Source organism: Lissotriton vulgaris, chromosome 2_1 (genome assembly GCF_964263255.1).
Source record: "Lissotriton vulgaris chromosome 2_1, aLisVul1.2, whole genome shotgun sequence".
Lineage (NCBI taxonomy): Eukaryota > Metazoa > Chordata > Amphibia > Caudata > Salamandridae > Lissotriton > Lissotriton vulgaris.
This window is the reverse complement of record NC_141687.1, coordinates 852532875-852550192: the sequence shown is the minus strand read 5'-3', so window position 1 is coordinate 852550192 and position 17318 is coordinate 852532875. Positions and strand designations below refer to the sequence as shown.

Sequence of the window (17318 nt, the reverse complement as noted above, 5' to 3'; positions counted from 1 at the left end):
GCTATGCTGTTTCAGGCCGTCTTTAGTCTCTTTCTCCATCTTGTGGCTACTTTTAGAATTGCAGCCATTTTATTTTATAAACTGAAGCCTTACACCCGTGATACTCAAAGTAGGGCATGAGGGCCGCGTATGGCCCGGGCCCGTAGGCGGCCCTCCTCACCTTTACGTGCGGCCCCCTGGGCAGCAGCTGCACTGGGCAGCTGTTTACTCGACTCATGTTAAATATAAAGCTAGGGCTAATTTAAAGGTTAGTTGCAGTTAGGGAAAGGAAGTAACCAGGTCATTAACTTAATGAACACGTTCATTTTGAAAGACAGCAAATGTGTACAAATAGGATAGTCTTTTCAACATTCAAAAAGTGTATTTCATTTACCTGTAGAACTATTTCACCGTAGTAAATCAAATTATAGCAGTGCATTCAGGAGGATTTTTCAAATGATGTTTTTCAAACATGAATTTAGAAACGTCCATGCTACTCTATCCCCCCTTCCCCCAACCCCCTTTGACAACAATGCCATTAGTGGTTAAACCCAAATACAGGAGATGGTTTTGGACAGCACACAACCAGAAGTCATGTATTTCGAGTTCCTCTTACATGTGATAATGAAGGAAAAGGAGGGAAATTGAAATAAAACAATTGGCCAGGGTCCCACAATTTGGTTTTCTGGTTTCACCTTCCGCAACTGTGTCCAGCCACTAAATATACATACTTTGCTTCCACTACACTGACTTTACACCCCCCGCTGGCATTAGTGCAGCCCTCGGTCACACCAAAGACCAAACTTTGTAGCCCCCTGGAAAATGTTTGTGAGTACCCTACACCTAGAAATAAAAGAGGAATAGGTGGGGAGATGCCAGGCAGAGTGACCTGATTTCCAAAGTCAAAACTGATATAGACAATGACATAGAAATAGGACTAAAATTGGCATAGCCCTAAACATTGAAGGAGCACAGCTGTAGAAAAAACCCTCGGTAGAAGTATAATATTGCACATCCACAGACATAAAGCACATTAGACATAAGAAAAACAAACTATCATTGACAAAGCCAGTAGATCTCGGCAATCCAAGAGCTATTGCACTGTCAATGTCAATGTTTTTTTAGTCATGTGTTATGGAGTGGAGTGTATGTCTAGTGTGGAGTGAAATTATGTGGGTTGGGGTGGAATTGTTTTTGTGGAATTGTGTGGCATGGAACTGAGTGGACTTATGTGTAGTGGAATTGTGTGGCATGGTGTGTAGTGGAAGTATGTGGATAGTAATTATGTGGTTTTGAATGTAATGGCATTTTGTGGAGTGGGATTGTCTGTTATGGAGTGTAACCCTTCTCATTAGCCTGTTGCAATTTTTCCCCATGACTTTCTCCTCTATGATGCCCATAGAGACTGCTGTACTTTAGCATTGTGGTGGAAAAGCACAACCAACTCAAGGGTTGGCACCACCACAGTTCATCTCATTCCTGGGGTCATATCCAGCATATTTTGCTGATTTGCCCCTCACATCAATGAGCTCAGTAAAGGGCTAGATCCCTCACACCTCTGTCATATGATCAACCACTCCAAAGCTGTCCCAGCACATACACGTCTGCCCTTGTTGGTACATCTTCTCACGTCTTTGGAGCTGCATAAGTAGAAGTTTGACTATTCCCAGGTTCATGCATGGACATTTAACCCACTCCAGTTCTTTTCTTTGCATTCTGGTACTTGTAGTATTATTCGTTATAATGGAATAAACAGGCTGGAGGCCCCAGAATGCAAATTTTGAAAATGAATTGAGTGAGCTACTCGTGCATGGACCTTAAAAAGTGTACTCTACAGCTGTTTACTTGCTGAAAGCTGTACCCAGTGCATCTGCACCACACAGTGCAGGGCAATTGGGCAATGTGACTGAACTGCGCCATGTTATAGTCAAATGGGTAAATAGTAAATGGTATGGTAATTGAACATTACTGCAATTAATACTCAAAGGAAAACCAGGTTACACTAAGCACCCTCTATGAAGTCCAAAGTCAAGGAACAAACATTCTTTTTTTGTTTCCAAATACAAAATTGATATTATAGTTATTTTTCACCAGTTTCAAAAGTCAGTTCATAAGTAATAGGGACCAACGTTATTGTATTACTGCAATTAAACTGGTATGATCCTCCAGTGACTGGGAATGCTTGAATCATCTACGGGGAAAATTACACATAGAAATCTCAGCAGGGTTGAGTAACTTACTATGTTGAAGTTAATACGAGTTCCATTGAGTTGGGCAACAGAAACTCCTTTCATCTTTAATTGCATAATTTTTTGAATAGCTCCTTTCTGCGGCCGTGCCTCAAGCTACTTTGAAGTCTTAAGGTTCATAGTGGAATGCTTGTGCAGAAAGTGTAATCAATTTTCTTCAGATAAGTGTGCATCTAATAGCTACTTTCTTGCATCAATGGAAAGCTAAAATGTTCTGCTGAACTGAAATAGAAATCCATTCCTGTAGTTCAACGTTTTGACACTGAAGGGCATCATCTCCTTTAGAAAGAAGGAGAATTTTTTTTCCATGTAAAAGGCGTGATACTTGGTTGACTAGGCTTTATTGCCTCGCAATGACACTTGCAGGTATGATAATTGAACGGTATTGTAATTTGGGACCTCAGCCTGCCCTTAAAAAATAATATTGCATGCATTTGCAAAGGGGAAGGGGTCCCTTACGAACCCCTTCCCATTTGTGAATGCATTACCACCTACTTGAAGTAGGTAGTAATTTGCAAGTGTTTTGTTACTGCAATTGCGGTTGCAAAACATTGCAACATAGCTTTGCGGTTGCTATGAGAAGGGAACGCCCCTTCCTAATAGCAAGGCGCAAAATAATATTTTGCGAGTCGCAATTTATATGCCACTCGCAAAATACTGTTTGTACATGGGCCCATGCATTTTAGCGTGCACAAACGGAACTAAGACCCGTTTCCGCATGCTAAAAAGCGCGTACATCTGGCCCTAAGAGATTTACTTGTTCTCTTAAGCTGAACAAAAAAGTGTGTGCTTTGAAGGGCTGTGAAGGACATTTGGTGAATGCTGTCACCAAATCCAAATAAACCACTGCATTAACCACTAATTTAGGTTCCAAACTTGTGCTCTACTCGATGCAAAATGCTTCAATGGCGCGCCAGGAATAGTAAGTACTATAGGAACTCAATTACAATGCAACACTATGTATGCTTGGATTGACAAAATATTGTTTTACTTGCATGTTCCATAGAAAGTTTGACACATATTACAAGAAAAGAATGCACCAATGCACACAGAAGTTTAGAGTCCCTAAACCCTAGAAGTGTCCTTTATCTGAATTGCAGGAATCAATTCAGCCAGTTTAATAAAATATTCATGTAAATGTCAACTTTAGGGCATTGCAATTTTTGGAAGATTTTTGTGTTTGTAACTTTAGCTTATACTACTTGTTTGCACTCAATTGCTTCCACAGTACCAGATTTTAGAGATAAGGAACTTTATTAGGAGAAACTTTTAAACACAATTGTAGTGTCTTGTGAATTTATAATGACGGAACCATTTTAGCTCCTGATCAACTCTGTAGAGCTGTGTCGTAATGAATAGAGTGTATTGCAGTGAAGGCTACTTTAGAATGTTGAGTTCACAGTTACACACAGACGAATAAAGATGTGCATTACTAAGCTCTGGTTGTGGCATCAGTGGCGTAACAAAGGCCCAATTTCCTTGCAGTGCGGGGTAGGGGTGGGATGAGCCCCAGGAGGGCCCCCTCAGCACAGTACACTGTCCTGAGAGCTCCTGAGTGAGTTGGAAGCAGGGCCACTCCATGTACTTTGTAGGGGGCCCCCTCAAGTTTCGGTACGCCTTTATGTGACAGCCATTGACAGGTACCCATGCTTTGTAAATAGTACAAATGGCAATGAGATAGGGGATAAGTAACCCCAAAGTTTGACAGTGCTCTCTCAGAGAGTTTGCCATTGTCCAAGCAAACTGCTTGTGAGTGCCTCGTTTGCCGTCGTCAAAGAACAGAATTGACGTTGAAGGGATGTGTAGTCAAAGTGCAGTTCCAGCCGTTGTGAAGCAGTTGAAAATTAAAGCATTTGCAGAGAATCTACATGTCATTGGTCAAGAACCTATCAATCAAGCGATATTTAAAGGTACTGCGTTATTGAGCAACATAGAGCCTTACCTAGTGCACAGTAAAAACACTGTGATTACAAGTACTGCCAAGCAAAGATCAACCAGGTAAAAAAAATACAAAGTGGCAGACAAGTGCATGAGAACACTGTGGTTGGAAGCAGACATTCACATACTATCCGTGTACTTGCCAGAGTCTTGAAAAAGGAAGAGCTGTACGACCTCAGTGGTGGGCGAAGAGACCCAAGAAGACACTCTGGGGCTGTGTTTACTGAGCTGTCTGATACCTGTAGTAGCACATAACCAAAGCTGCTGGGTGGTGGCTCAGAACAACCAAGAGAGAGGTAATTCCACCGACTGTCCATGACTACCCAGAGCCAGCACATCACAGGGCCTCAGAGATGTTGCCGATGATCTAGGTCCTAGCAGACTTCAGACAATGTCTGAGAGAACTCCACCCTACGAGTCAGCCATTCCCACAAATGGTTACAATGCTGCTGCTTTCTTGAAACCACCATCATCATTCGATACCACCAAAAAGCAAAATGTTGGCGTTTGAAGATTTCATTGATACTCTTGAAGAGACTGATAAAAAGATTATCAACTACCTCAAAAATCTTACTGGTAATGGCTTAAAGGAAGTCATAAACAAAATGCCACATCTGTCGAAGAAATCACATACCATCAGATTAAAGAAACCTTGAATCTAAAGCTCAATCCAATGCTGGATGTTGACTATGAAAGATATATTTTCAGTATAGAATAACAGAAAGTTAGCAAAACCATTGATGAATTTGTAGAGAGACATGACACACTTATCAAACACTGTAAGTTTAATGAATTTAATAATGAAGACAGCATATGTCTCAGGGTCATTGATGGATGCTTGTCCGATTCATTCAGACGTTGAATGAAGAGAGAAACTTTGAGTCTGTAACGAGTGTTGATGGCTGCTAGAGCTGAAGAGCGTGCCGAACGACTAGCTGCTGACATGGAGGTCAGAGGTGCCCAGAATGAATCAGCCATGAATGTGAAAAGTGAGTCCAAACAAAAGGCTGAAGAACACAAGGTGATGTCTACACAGAAAAAGAAGTCATGTTTTAGATGTGGATTTTCATTTCCAGACAAAGACAAATTGTCATTTAAATCATCATCGAACAGTTTATCAATATCAAGTGAAAGTGAAGAAGATGGTTGTGCCATGTCGATGTTTGCTTCAGAAAAGCATGCGAATGTCAGACTGGCCTCATGTGAAGAAATATTCCAGTCAAAGAACAGTCAACATGACAAAGCAACAAAGTCATTCAAAGATTGTCCAAAAATTACACTGAAAGCAAATGGTTGTTTGATACTGTTATATGGCCGTTAGGGTCATTCTCGACATAGCTAAGTTAACATGAGCTCTGCTGCCATGATGCTGCTTTCGTGCACGTTACTACATGACTTTTTTTGCAAGACACTGTTTGTGCCTTTCACATGAGAACTGTCTGCTTTCTGCATTCTCTGCTGTTCCTGCAGTTTAGTCTGAACACGATGTTCAAGGTCGATAAACGTCCCCCTTGTTATTCTGTTCTAGTCAGTCCCTAGCACCTAGACAAAACATGCTACACACAGCTGCACTGCTGGAGAGCTCGTGCTGTCATATTACAGGGATGCATATCATTCACCCACACTTGGAGGGAAACCTTTTCTTGAAGAAGAGCTATGCTGTTTCTACAATGTAAAGCTACCATCTAGGATCTAAGGTATGGAGTCTGCTGACAAAGCCCAAAGATCTTCCTCATCTTACCAAGGGGAGCCTTTTTCCACTGTCTGTATATGATGACATCCCCCTTCATATTCTATGGTATTGTAACAAGGCTAACTGTTTTAGGTTTCTGCATTTTGCTGCTGGTAGTCGTTCGTATACTGCATTATAGAGTTAAAATAAACATTTTGAACTGTACAGTGACTCTGACAACCCTTATTGTGGAAAAGTACGAGTGAGTGAGCTAAAGGGTATGTCTTGTTACCGCGATTCCTGAGAGAGTCGGGAGTGCTGTGTTCTGGGTTGTCTAATAATTTGTAGCTTCATGATTATGTATGAGAACGAATGATACACTACAGCTAGTCGGTTTTGGGATTTTGGGTACTAAGGTGGTTGGAAGGTTCAACCCCTATACACTGAGGTTCTGTTTTCCTGCGCATAGTTCTGTGTATGTGCAGAATCCCCACAACAATACCTTTCACTATTGAAAGTCGTGCTTCGATAAACTTTATGCCTCAGGAGAAATATAATGAATTGCATCCCTTACCACCACTTATGCCACTGAAAACCAAAATGTACACCTGGGCTGCAATGACACCCTTAAAAAGTCAATGTTCATTTGTAGCGATAATGAAACACAAGAAAAAGAAGATGCAACTACCCATCCATGTGCTTCAAGGGACAGCGTCAAGTGCCTGTATACTCAGTTTTAGCACAGCTGCTGATATGTGACTTATTTCTGCTACAACATGGATGCTCACCATGAAATAGTACGTCAGTTCCCTTTGTTGTTTTATGGTTTGGGAAAGCTTAAGACTATGAAAGTAAAGTTGCATATCATTAAAGCCACCTGTCCTGTTGCTCAGAGACTTAGGTAAATTGTTTTTCATTAACAAGATGCTATTGAAAAATAACTTGAATCATTACTTAAGCATAATATCATTGAGCATTCGACTGGCCCAATGTCTTGGGTTTCCCCGTTTATAGTAGTGGCCAAAAAGTACAGTGAAGGAGAGGTACGCATATGCGTTGACATGAGTCAGGCAAACAAGGCAATTGAACAAGAAAGACATTCAGGTCCACACATTGCTGACATGATAATGTAACTATATGGTGTCTGGCTCTTCTCTAGCCTTGATTTAAATAAAGGTTATAATCAGTTGGAACGCAAAGAATATTGCAGGTACAATACAACCTTTTCTCACTTGTTTGTCTGTTTAGAAACAAAACTAAGTTTTGGTGTGTAGTCCACTGCATATTGGTTTTCAGAGCTACCCAAAAAGAACACAATAAAGCTCTTACACAAGTATGTTGGTTACTTGCCAAAGCAAGTTAGACTTTGATTGCAGGAAAATGTTTGTTCCATAAGACAAAGCTAAAATTCTTTGTCTATACCTTTTCTGATTGGGGCATGACACCGGATCCTGCTAAAGGTCGAGCCTTTTCTATGGTGCATTAATTTCTTGGCATGGCCAGCTACTGTTCTGAATATATACGTGACTTTGGCAGTGTAAGTGCTACATTGAGAGAGTTGACGAAAAAGAATGTTTTACTTCAGTGCTCAAATGAATGTGAGAACAGTTTTAAGAAAATCAAACAAGTCATTGAGAATGCTACTGAAATGGTTTACTTCAATCTGAAACTTCATACAGAGGTTGTAGTTGATGCTAGCCCAGTTGGGTTAGGTGCTATCCTTGGACAGCACAGTGGACACCCAAATGCTCGAAGACATATTGTGGCATACGCTAGTGGGAGTTTATCCCAATCAGAATGTGCTTACTCACAACCTGAGAAAGAATGTTTAGCCATGGTGTGGGCATGTGAAAACGTCCATGTATTCTTGCAAGGAAAGCCTTTTAAGCTGGCGATAGATCATCAAGCTTTACTAACAATATTTGGCAATCCAATGGCCAAGATGCCTCCTCGTATTACACGCTGGGTATTATGATTATAAGAGTACAATTATAATATTGTGTATCATCCAGGAAAGGATCAGAATCCTGTTGACTACTTTTCCAGAGTGCTCAGTCATGGTCATGGCACTCCATCCAAGTCAGCTGAAGCTTATGTCAACTTCATTGTGAAATCATACACACCAGCTGCTATTTAATTAGCCCAGATTATTACTGCCACTAGCCACAATAGTGACATGCTGAAGATCAAAAATACAGGAATGTCAAAGATCAACTGTCCATAACTCAAGCGGGAGCTATACTGAGAGGGTCAAAAATCTTGATTCCGGAGTGTTTTTGGGCGAAAATTATTGAAGTGACCTGCGAACGACATGTGGGAACCATTGCCACGAAAGGAGCTCTACGAAACTGAGACTGGTTGCCATATCACAATGAGCAAGTTGAGAAAGAAATTAACGCCTGTCATCTGTGCAACTGCCTATCTACCAAAGTTACTCAACACACCCTAAACATGTCAGAACTCCTGAAGCATGCCTGGTAGAGAATAGCCATTGATTTTCTCGGGCCACTCGACAACGGATATCACCTGATGGTGATTGCAGGAAAGGGCCCCTCTTTGCACGCTTAACCTCCACTTTTTGTCTAAGCACCGATGCAACCAGACTTGATGTGCCCTGGGTCCCTGCCAATCAGGTTCCCAGGGCCTGTGTTCTTTCCCAAACTGTACATTTGTACCCAAAAGTGGCACATTTCTGGCCACAGGTAAGCCCCTTGTAAAAGTACCATGGGCACCAAGGGCACTGTGACCAGAGAAGGCTCTAAGGGCGGTAGCACCTATTGTGCCACCCTTGGAGGTCCTGTATCTTTACACCCACACACTGCCATTGCAGGCTGCATGGTTTGGTGCAGAGAAAAGTGAAGAGTCGACATGGCACACATCCCTGCATGCCATGCCTACAACCCACTGCCTGAGGCCTAGGTAAGCCACCTCTCTAGCAGGGTGCACTGGCCCTCAGCCTACAGTGTCTATGTCTAGTCTTAGACATTGCAGATGTAGTAAAGCCATAAAGAGTATATGGTCTGGGAGTTGTCATTATGAATTACACAGCTCGATAATGGCTTCACTAAAACATGGGAAGATTGGGAGCAAACCTCTCAGCACATTAAACCCACACTGATGCCAGTGTGGGATTTAATGTAAAAGGCACTCAGAAGGCCTCTTAGAGATGCCCCCTGAAAAACGACCAGCCCTGGTGTGGTTCCTGAATGCCTGCCTGCCATTTGCCACCACCAGACAGGTTTATGGACCCCTGGGTTGAGAGCACCCGCTCTCTGGGTCCAGAAACAAAACTGATCCTGGGCAGAGGTGTCATGCCTCCTCCCCCAGAATGGGATGCGTCCACAAAGGGGAAGCTTTAAAGGCCTTCCGCCTCTGGAAGCTGTCCCTGCCTTTTGCTGCCTGCAGCAACTGGCTCCCACTGGATCTGTCTCCACTTTGGGCGGGAGTATAGGCGGGAAAACAAAGCTAGGAAGAGAGGTGTGCCCACCTTTGCCAACCCCACCCCTCAAGTGGGGGAAATGAGGTGAACAACTACTGCTTTGGCCCCAGCCCTACCAGCCTGTCCCAACTCCGACCTGCCTACAGCGAAGAAGCTGGTGTGTCCAGCAGCCATCAACCATCAGCCCTCCAGAGCCCAGAGGATCTGCCCTGCAACCATCTTACAGACTATGTCTCCCGTGCGCACTAGATTTGCTCAAGCAAAGACTCACACACTGAATCGGAATGCAGGTGGCTCGGCGATTCTGCAAGACTCTGCACCCGATGCCCGTGCCTTAACACCATAAGTAGGTCTCACCACTGATCCTGACCAGGGATCTGGAGATCCCCCACCTCCCTCAAGCTTCGATATAACTCCTGCAGTCTCAACCTGAAGGGTCCCCCTGACTGCAACCAGAGCTGGTAAGAAAAACCTGACACCAGAAGACATCCATGCACCAGACTACCCACTGCCTTGGGTGGCCCAACCGATGCTTTTCAGGCATCCCCCTAGAACCCAACTTACCTCTCCAGCCAGTGGTCGCCTTCAGGAAGTCTCTCTGTCCTGGCCTGCAGCAACTTCGCCCAACTGAAGGCCTCCATTGAGAATCACCGGGTCCCAGACGTCTCCTTGGCACACTGCACCAGCCGACCCTGTGCCGCTGATGGTGCAGCTCCTGTGCTTATTGTTGGCCCCAAGTGCTGACCTTAACCCCAGGAGCTTTGCTCTCACACCTGAGTGGTCTGCTTGGGAGCAGTCCCTAACTGAAGGCTCCCTTAGCCCCATTGGCTAACATTGGGCCCCAGCACTCTGCACCTGGCCGCCCCAGTGCTGCTGGTGGTGCAGCTTGAGTGTCTAACTAGACATCTGGGAACCTCGGTCCTAACCCCCAAAATTCCCACTTGTAAAGCGTTTATTTGCCTGTGAAACTGAAAACTATTTTTTCCTATAGGACCCCATGTTATGAGATTTTGGGCCTAAAATGTTCTAAGTTTTGAACTGTTGTTTTGTATGGGGAAAACAGTAACTAAAACTCAAGTCAAAAAAGTCTTACTTACCTTGTATTGTGAGATTCTTAGGTGTGGTATCTAGACATGCCACCCCAGTACTCTGTGTACTCTAAAAGTAATCAAAAAGTACTCTAAAATTAATTGCATGTCTGTGTAAAGGTTCACAATTAAAAGTATATTTTTCCTACCTGTACCAAGTCCTGAATGGTTCTAGAAATAAAATACAAGTATGTCTTTTTTTAATACTTAACCCAATTGGTCTGGATTCTGTCTCTGAGTGTGTGTAATCAGTCCTTGAGTGAGTGAATACAATAAATGGTTAACACACCCTCTGGATAAGCCTAACTGCTCTCCCACATTACCAAAAAGAGGGCTGTTAGTACTTACCTAATTTACCCTTTGCTATACCTCTGGGGACTCCCTGGACTCTGTGCATACTATACCTTACTTTGGTATAGTATATACAGAGCCAGCTTCCTACAGTGATTGTGGATGAATACTCATGATTTCCATTAATTAAGAACCTCTTATTCACCACTCAAAAATGAGTCATTGAGACCCTGGGTGCCATCTTTGGCCCACCTTTTAATAGTCGGGAATTCAAAGACTTTTTAGAGCATTTGAGTATAAAGCATTAAGGGGCATATGTAGGTTATTCACATTTTGCGATTCACAAATAGCGATTTTTAAGGAATCGCTATTTGAGAATTACAAAATGGAATGTAGGTAAAAATTCGCAATTTTTTTGCGAATCTCAAAAATTCCTTAATTGCGATTAGCAAATTGCGAATCGCAATTAAGGAATGAGTGTCCCATTCATTCCTATGGGCCAAGAGGCCCATAGGAATGAATGGGGATACATTCTCAAATTGCAATTTTCTATGCGAAAATCGCAATTTGAGAATCGCAATTCCAAGGGTGCCAGGGTGTCCAAAGGACACCTGTTGCACCCCTGGAATGTGCCTGTAAGTACATGTGGCGCACATACATGCCCTAAGGGCATGTCTGTGCGCCACATGGCACTTTGAATTACAAAAAAAATATATTTTTGAAAGGAAATCGCAAAAAATTATCTACTTAGTGTAGGTGGTATTTTGTGATTCCTCAAGCCCAATTCGCTATTTTAAATGCACCCCTACATAGCATTTAAGGAATCGCAAAATTGCGATTCCTTAAATGCTTGAGCAAAATAAGGAATCCCAATTTTTGCGATTCCTTATTATGCTAAGTGGCACCTACATACCAAATGGCTGTTTGCGATTCGCAAACGCCGGAATTCTGCGAATTTCGGCATTTGCGAATCGCAAACGTCTACCTACATATGCCCCTATAAAAGCACTCCTCTGTGGTCACAGACTGCGGGCTGGCTGAGAGATTTATGAGTACACTTAAAAAAGAAGTGCATTGTACTACACTTGAAAAGCTCAATTTAAAAATTGTGTTAAACTCTACATTGCGGTCTTACGATTCAACACCTCACTCTACCACTATTGAAAGTCCAGCATCGTTGATGTTCAGGAGAGCAGTGACAACCAGGATACCCCACTGGACCAATCAAAGAGAAAAAGATGGGAATGCCATTCATATGAGGGACTTGGGTCAGAAACAAAAGATGTAAACATATGCTGACCGAAGACAACATGCAAAAAAACATCGTCTTCAAGAGAGGAGACAAATTGCTTCTCCGGCAGATGCGGAAAAGAAAATACGATCCTCCCTTTGATGCAGAACCTTTCGAAATTGTGTCGACCTAAAGGTGCATGGTGACTGCCCAGCAACCTGGGAAGTCTCTTACCAGAGATTCTTTCACTTTCCGCATTTCATTCATTGTTCACCAGATCTCGATGGTGAAGGAGAGACTGATTCTGAAACACCGGTGACTGCTGCTGCCTTTTCACCATCCCAGCAGATCTTGGATCATGATGGTGGCCGGTCTCAACTTCACACGACATGTTCAGGTCGAACCATTACAGCACCAAAGAGATTAAATGAAGAGATTTAAATGTGTGTATCTTTTTGTGAAAGTGAGACATTTTCATTTAACAGAGGGGAGATGTAGTGTCTTGTGAATTAACAATGGCAGAACCCTTTTGGTTCCTGATTAACTCAGTAGAGCTTTGATGTAATGACTAGAGTGTGTTACAGTGAAGGCTGCTTTAGAATGTTGAGTTTGTAGTTACACGCAGATGAATAAGGGCGTACATTGCTATGCGCCATGTGTGACGTAATCAATGGTTGGTGCCCCAGCTGAGAAAAAGCTACAAAAATGGCATACACAAATACAAAATAAAGGCCCTCCTCTATGTGACAGTAGGGCCTTCTTGAGTAGGGGATTTGAGGTTTCTGAAATGCATATATCATTTACACCCTCTTCAAAATCCTTACATGTTGAATTAAAAATGCAAACAAATGCAATAATTTAATAGTGAGAATGCACAAACGATTTTCTTCAGCTGAACTGAATGGTGAGAAAATGACCAGGCTGGATGGACTTGGCTTGTGCTCCAAATTAAAATCCTATGTTAGGTCACCTTTCATATTTTGTAACTTTTTTAACTACAGAAAATTAGCAGCAACAAATGAAAAACCCATAGTTGCACAGCAATTACACAATGCACCTAAAAAGGTGCCATTGCTTGCTGTTTTCTGTTTAATATTGGGGCATTTGGTTTGCAAATTAAAGAAGGAAGCACTGAAATCAGATGCATTGATTGGGGTCTACGTATGTGAGTTAGGACATATTATAGGGGTATATGTGTTACATTGGTTGCTTAGATGCCGGAGGTTACTTGCCTAGGTCATGAGTAGGGCCACTTGATTTATGCGTCAGGGCAAGGCCAAATTAAGCAGCATATTGTGAGGCAGGAAAAGGCGAATTATGTGGCATAATGCAGCACATTTTGTGATAGTATTACTCAATTATTTTGCCATTTTTACACTTGCTAACACTGTCAGGGAATTGGTTGCACCACATTAGTACCAGGCTAGTACCCAAATATAGCAATAAGGAACAGAAAGGTGACCATTCAACCTTTGCAAAGGTGTACTGTGCAAGGGGTTTTTAGAAAATTAGGACTCCGGGGGCGCACTGCCTAGGTTTGAACGTTACAGTGTGTAAAAGGAACATGAAATATCGTTGTGTAGTGCGTGAAGAGCAGACGGCAAACACCCTTAACCGTCCAAACAAGTCAAGAGACAAGGCAAATTAACAAAACTGGGCTCTCGCAACTACATGTGTGTTAACAAAACAAGGTACAATGACCAAAATGGAAAAAGATGCGCAGAAGCAGGTTCTTTGGTGTATAACTTCTTGTCACAGCAAGATGTTTATTTCCTCCAGACTTGAGATTAGTAACATTCGCCGACACGTGTTTCGTCGTGTACGGTTGAGTCAACACGACTCCTCAGGGCTTCAACTCCAAATCCAATGTATGGTCGGAGTAAGTCTGGGTCTTGTAAGCTCTGTTCTGGCACTAAGTATTCTGTATGACTATGGTATAGTCGATACTATTCAGAGAATGAACCAGTAGGAATATAGGGGTTAGTCTCTCGTTTGTTTGGTGATCGTTTCCCACTGGTGGTGATGTTTCTTGAGTATGGCGCTGGGTCTCGCTTTGGTGTAAAGCGGAAAGCCGGGAGGGGATTCTATTGAAGTGCCACAGGAAGGAAACGGGTACGTCACCTCTACGGCGGTATGCCGATGTAGGCAATCCCTCCTCTGTAGGTTCCCGGCGGTCGTCTCTCGTGTTACTAATCTCAAGTCTGGAGGAAATAAACATCTTGCTGTGACAAGAAGTTATACACCAAAGAACCTGCTTCTGCGCATCTTTTTCCATTTTGGTCATTGTCCCTTGTTTTGTTAACACACATGTAGTTGCGAGAGCCCAGTTTTGTTAACCTTTGCAAAGCCCCTCCCACTGCGAGACAACACAGGTCCCTGTGTTTTCAGTAACTTTTAATCCATCCGAGCTAGAAACTATATTCTTGTGATCTGCAGATTATGCAGCAGATGATGGATCATGTGGCAAATCTATCATTATGTAAAAACCGCCCATGGCTGCACAATTGCATAATTGCAGTGGATCCCTTTTCTCCTTCCATGCAGTATTTCGGCCAGAATCTTTCTTGGCACGGATAAATGGAGAACAGTGAGATCTTGGAGGAGAACCCAGACACCCTCATGGAGTTTGAGTGCAACAGAACATCCTACGCCTTTAAGCTGGTGGTCCTGGGCAGCAGTGGTGTCGGCAAGTCCAGCTTGGTGCTGAGATATGTAAAGGATGACTTCAGGGATCTGCCTGTGACAGTCGGCTGTAAGTACTAGCGATGAGGCTGTGATATTTTTAACGCCATGTTTTACATAGTGAAGATCATGCAGGCAAAATCCCTTAGGTGAGCAATTTGTATGTGAGCTGTAGCCCTAATGTCTCCAGGCAGAATACTTGGGCATTTGTTTATGTTATATTTACTTCTGCTGCCCAACATTTCCATCCCAGAGGAAGCCAAAGAAATATGTGCATGGGATACTGTTACATTTTTTCAGCACACTCTTAAGCAGCCTGGTGGTGGCACACATGGCCTTCAGTTTTGTAAGCAATCTTATAAGTGGGCTATGCTGACATATTTATTTGTAAATGCAAATCTAATATGGGATGGTCTACTGTGTATTTTATTTTGGGTATTTCCGAAGTGTCAACATAATGTTGAAATGGTGCGGGTCGCTAAACATATTTAATAGCATGGGCTATAGAGGTTAGTTGCATGAATGTTTAGTTCAACTTGTTTATACATGTAGGTGATCCATTCACATGCATGGTTAATTAATAAAAAATACTTGAGAAATCAGTGCAGGTCACTCTGTATTCCCCTGTGAAGGTCTTTCCTGCTTTCCCTGCCCAGGAAGATACCCACGAGCCGCTGATTTATCTTGCAGGTGCGTTCTTCACGCAACTAGTGTGCCTGGACCACACAACCATTAAGTTTGAGATCTGGGATACAGCTGGGCAAGAGAAATACCACAGTGTGTGCCACTTGTACTACCGGGGAGCCAATGCTGCCCTTTTGGTGTATGACATCACCAGCAAGGTAAGATTGCCCCACCTTCTTGAGGGATTCGCTGCAATTCTAGTTAGCATATTACTGTTATGAACCCCCTTGTGCTCATTTATGTATTTATAGCTCAACTCTTCACTCTCCTTCTACTACCTGCCAAGATGGCCCCCTCCAGCTGCAGAGATTCAAGCCACCTACTGCTTTTTCTTTGTTCACTTTTTATTTACTCTCATTAGAACACAGGGCAATGTTATTTCTCAATCAAACACAATGTCTTTATGGAAACTCGAATCACTAAAAGTCTTATTTAGGGAGTAGGTGGAACGGCACACCAGGCAAAATGGATATTGATGGATATATTGCCATTCCAACCCTTAGCTCTCTGCCTCATTTAGAGGTGGAGGAAACCATGTGTTTCCAACAACAGAGCGACAGGAGGCTGTGCCTTCGGAACCGCCCGGTCTACTGGAGAATTAATAGTACCCTGTGGCTGTCCTAGTCTCGGAATTCTAGGGCTTCCAAAACCATGTTCACCATCTTTTCTTCTCTCCAGGATCTATCATGTCGTCTGAAGAACTTTCATCAAGAAATCCTAACCATCATGGCTGGAACCCTACATATAACAGCCAGCCAATGCTGAGGTGGTGGTGGCAGTGCCTCAGCTGCTTGGTGGCCTGCCCGCCAAAGCTTAGACGAAGGCCTCGATTTCTGTGTACAGGGAGAGGTGAGAGGCGTGTCTCTTACTTTCACATTATATATGTGCACATGGTCAATCGGGAGCCGCATTCGATTGGCACGGCAGTCAATTGGCAATTGCCGAGGGGTGTGAGACCGTGGCCAGGTGGTGGGCTGTTTTTTTCAGCTGTAGATGAAATCTCATTTGCCTGGGTCAGCTTGGCCGCTGGTGCTTGACACTAAAGGCTGCCGCAGCCTTAGAGGGAAGATCGGAGCCCATTATAACTAAGTACAGATAATGGCCAAACTGAGCAGGTGCAGCAATGGTTGGTCCCCTGCCGCCTTGAGTCTCTCAGCGCGACAGTGAGGACACTGGGAATGGATGTGCTCCTTTTGAGAATCACAGCTGGCAGTAACGTCACCTGGGGGTGAGCTGAGAGGGGGCGCTGCAGGGAGATAGATTACATGCGCTGACCATCCAGGAGGCTCTACTTTTGTCTCCAGCAGCAGTCAGGTGAGCCCCAGGTGCCCACTCCCACCATGTCACCCTAACAACTGTGAGGGGACTCCTGTTCACCAATCAACGGAAATAAAAAACATGCTCTCAACTAAAATGAGCAAAAAGAAAAATATATTGACAACACACAACTTTTTTTTTCTTTTTTGAATGATCATCAAGAGTTTATTGATTGACAGGATGCAAAGTGGAAACTCAGTATCAGATATATATCCGAACCAATACACAGGGGTTAGTCTGGAGGACTGAAGAAAAATAAAGGCAATGCAACCTCAAAACTCTTGGGTAGATAACTACTGGCAAAGTGAAATTGAGCAGCTTGTACGAATAGTGTAGATGCTTAGCTTCTCTAATTCAGGCTTAGTTGTTCCATGAATTCATAAGTACAAAAGGAGATTGCTAGGCAAGCGAAAATTTCAACTCGATGTAATCTCGGTGAAAACCACTTTTATGCAAAGCCAATGGAGGGATTCCCTGGCTGTCCTAAACAGGAAAAAATATCTAGGAACATCTGCCCTAAATAGGGGGTACAGTCTGAAGTGCTCGATCTGATTCTGCAATGTCTATCAATCTGAGATTTCCGCAATGGAACTTGCAAGGGGCTACATCATCAGAAACAATGCAAGTCCCCTGACTAAATAGATCGGTGCAAAGGTCAGTTTAGTGGGCAGAGTAATCTGCTGTGTGTGGGGTGGAGCACTCTGTCCGCCAAACTCTACATAAGACCCATACTTTTAAAGCAACGTGG

The 17318-nt window shown here is 43.2% G+C and overlaps 1 protein-coding gene across 1 annotated transcript in view; it reads left to right on the top strand.

The window, feature by feature from the left end:
- Positions 1–17318, top strand: part of RAB17 (RAB17, member RAS oncogene family) — a 118934-nt gene that overhangs the window by 34454 nt on the left and 67162 nt on the right. The window contains exons 2-3 of the mRNA XM_086956305.1: positions 14432–14639; positions 15260–15411. Coding sequence (XP_086812431.1) covers positions 14465–14639; positions 15260–15411 — 327 coding nt within the window. The 5' untranslated portion in view covers positions 14432–14464. The remainder of the gene's footprint in view (positions 1–14431; positions 14640–15259; positions 15412–17318) is intronic.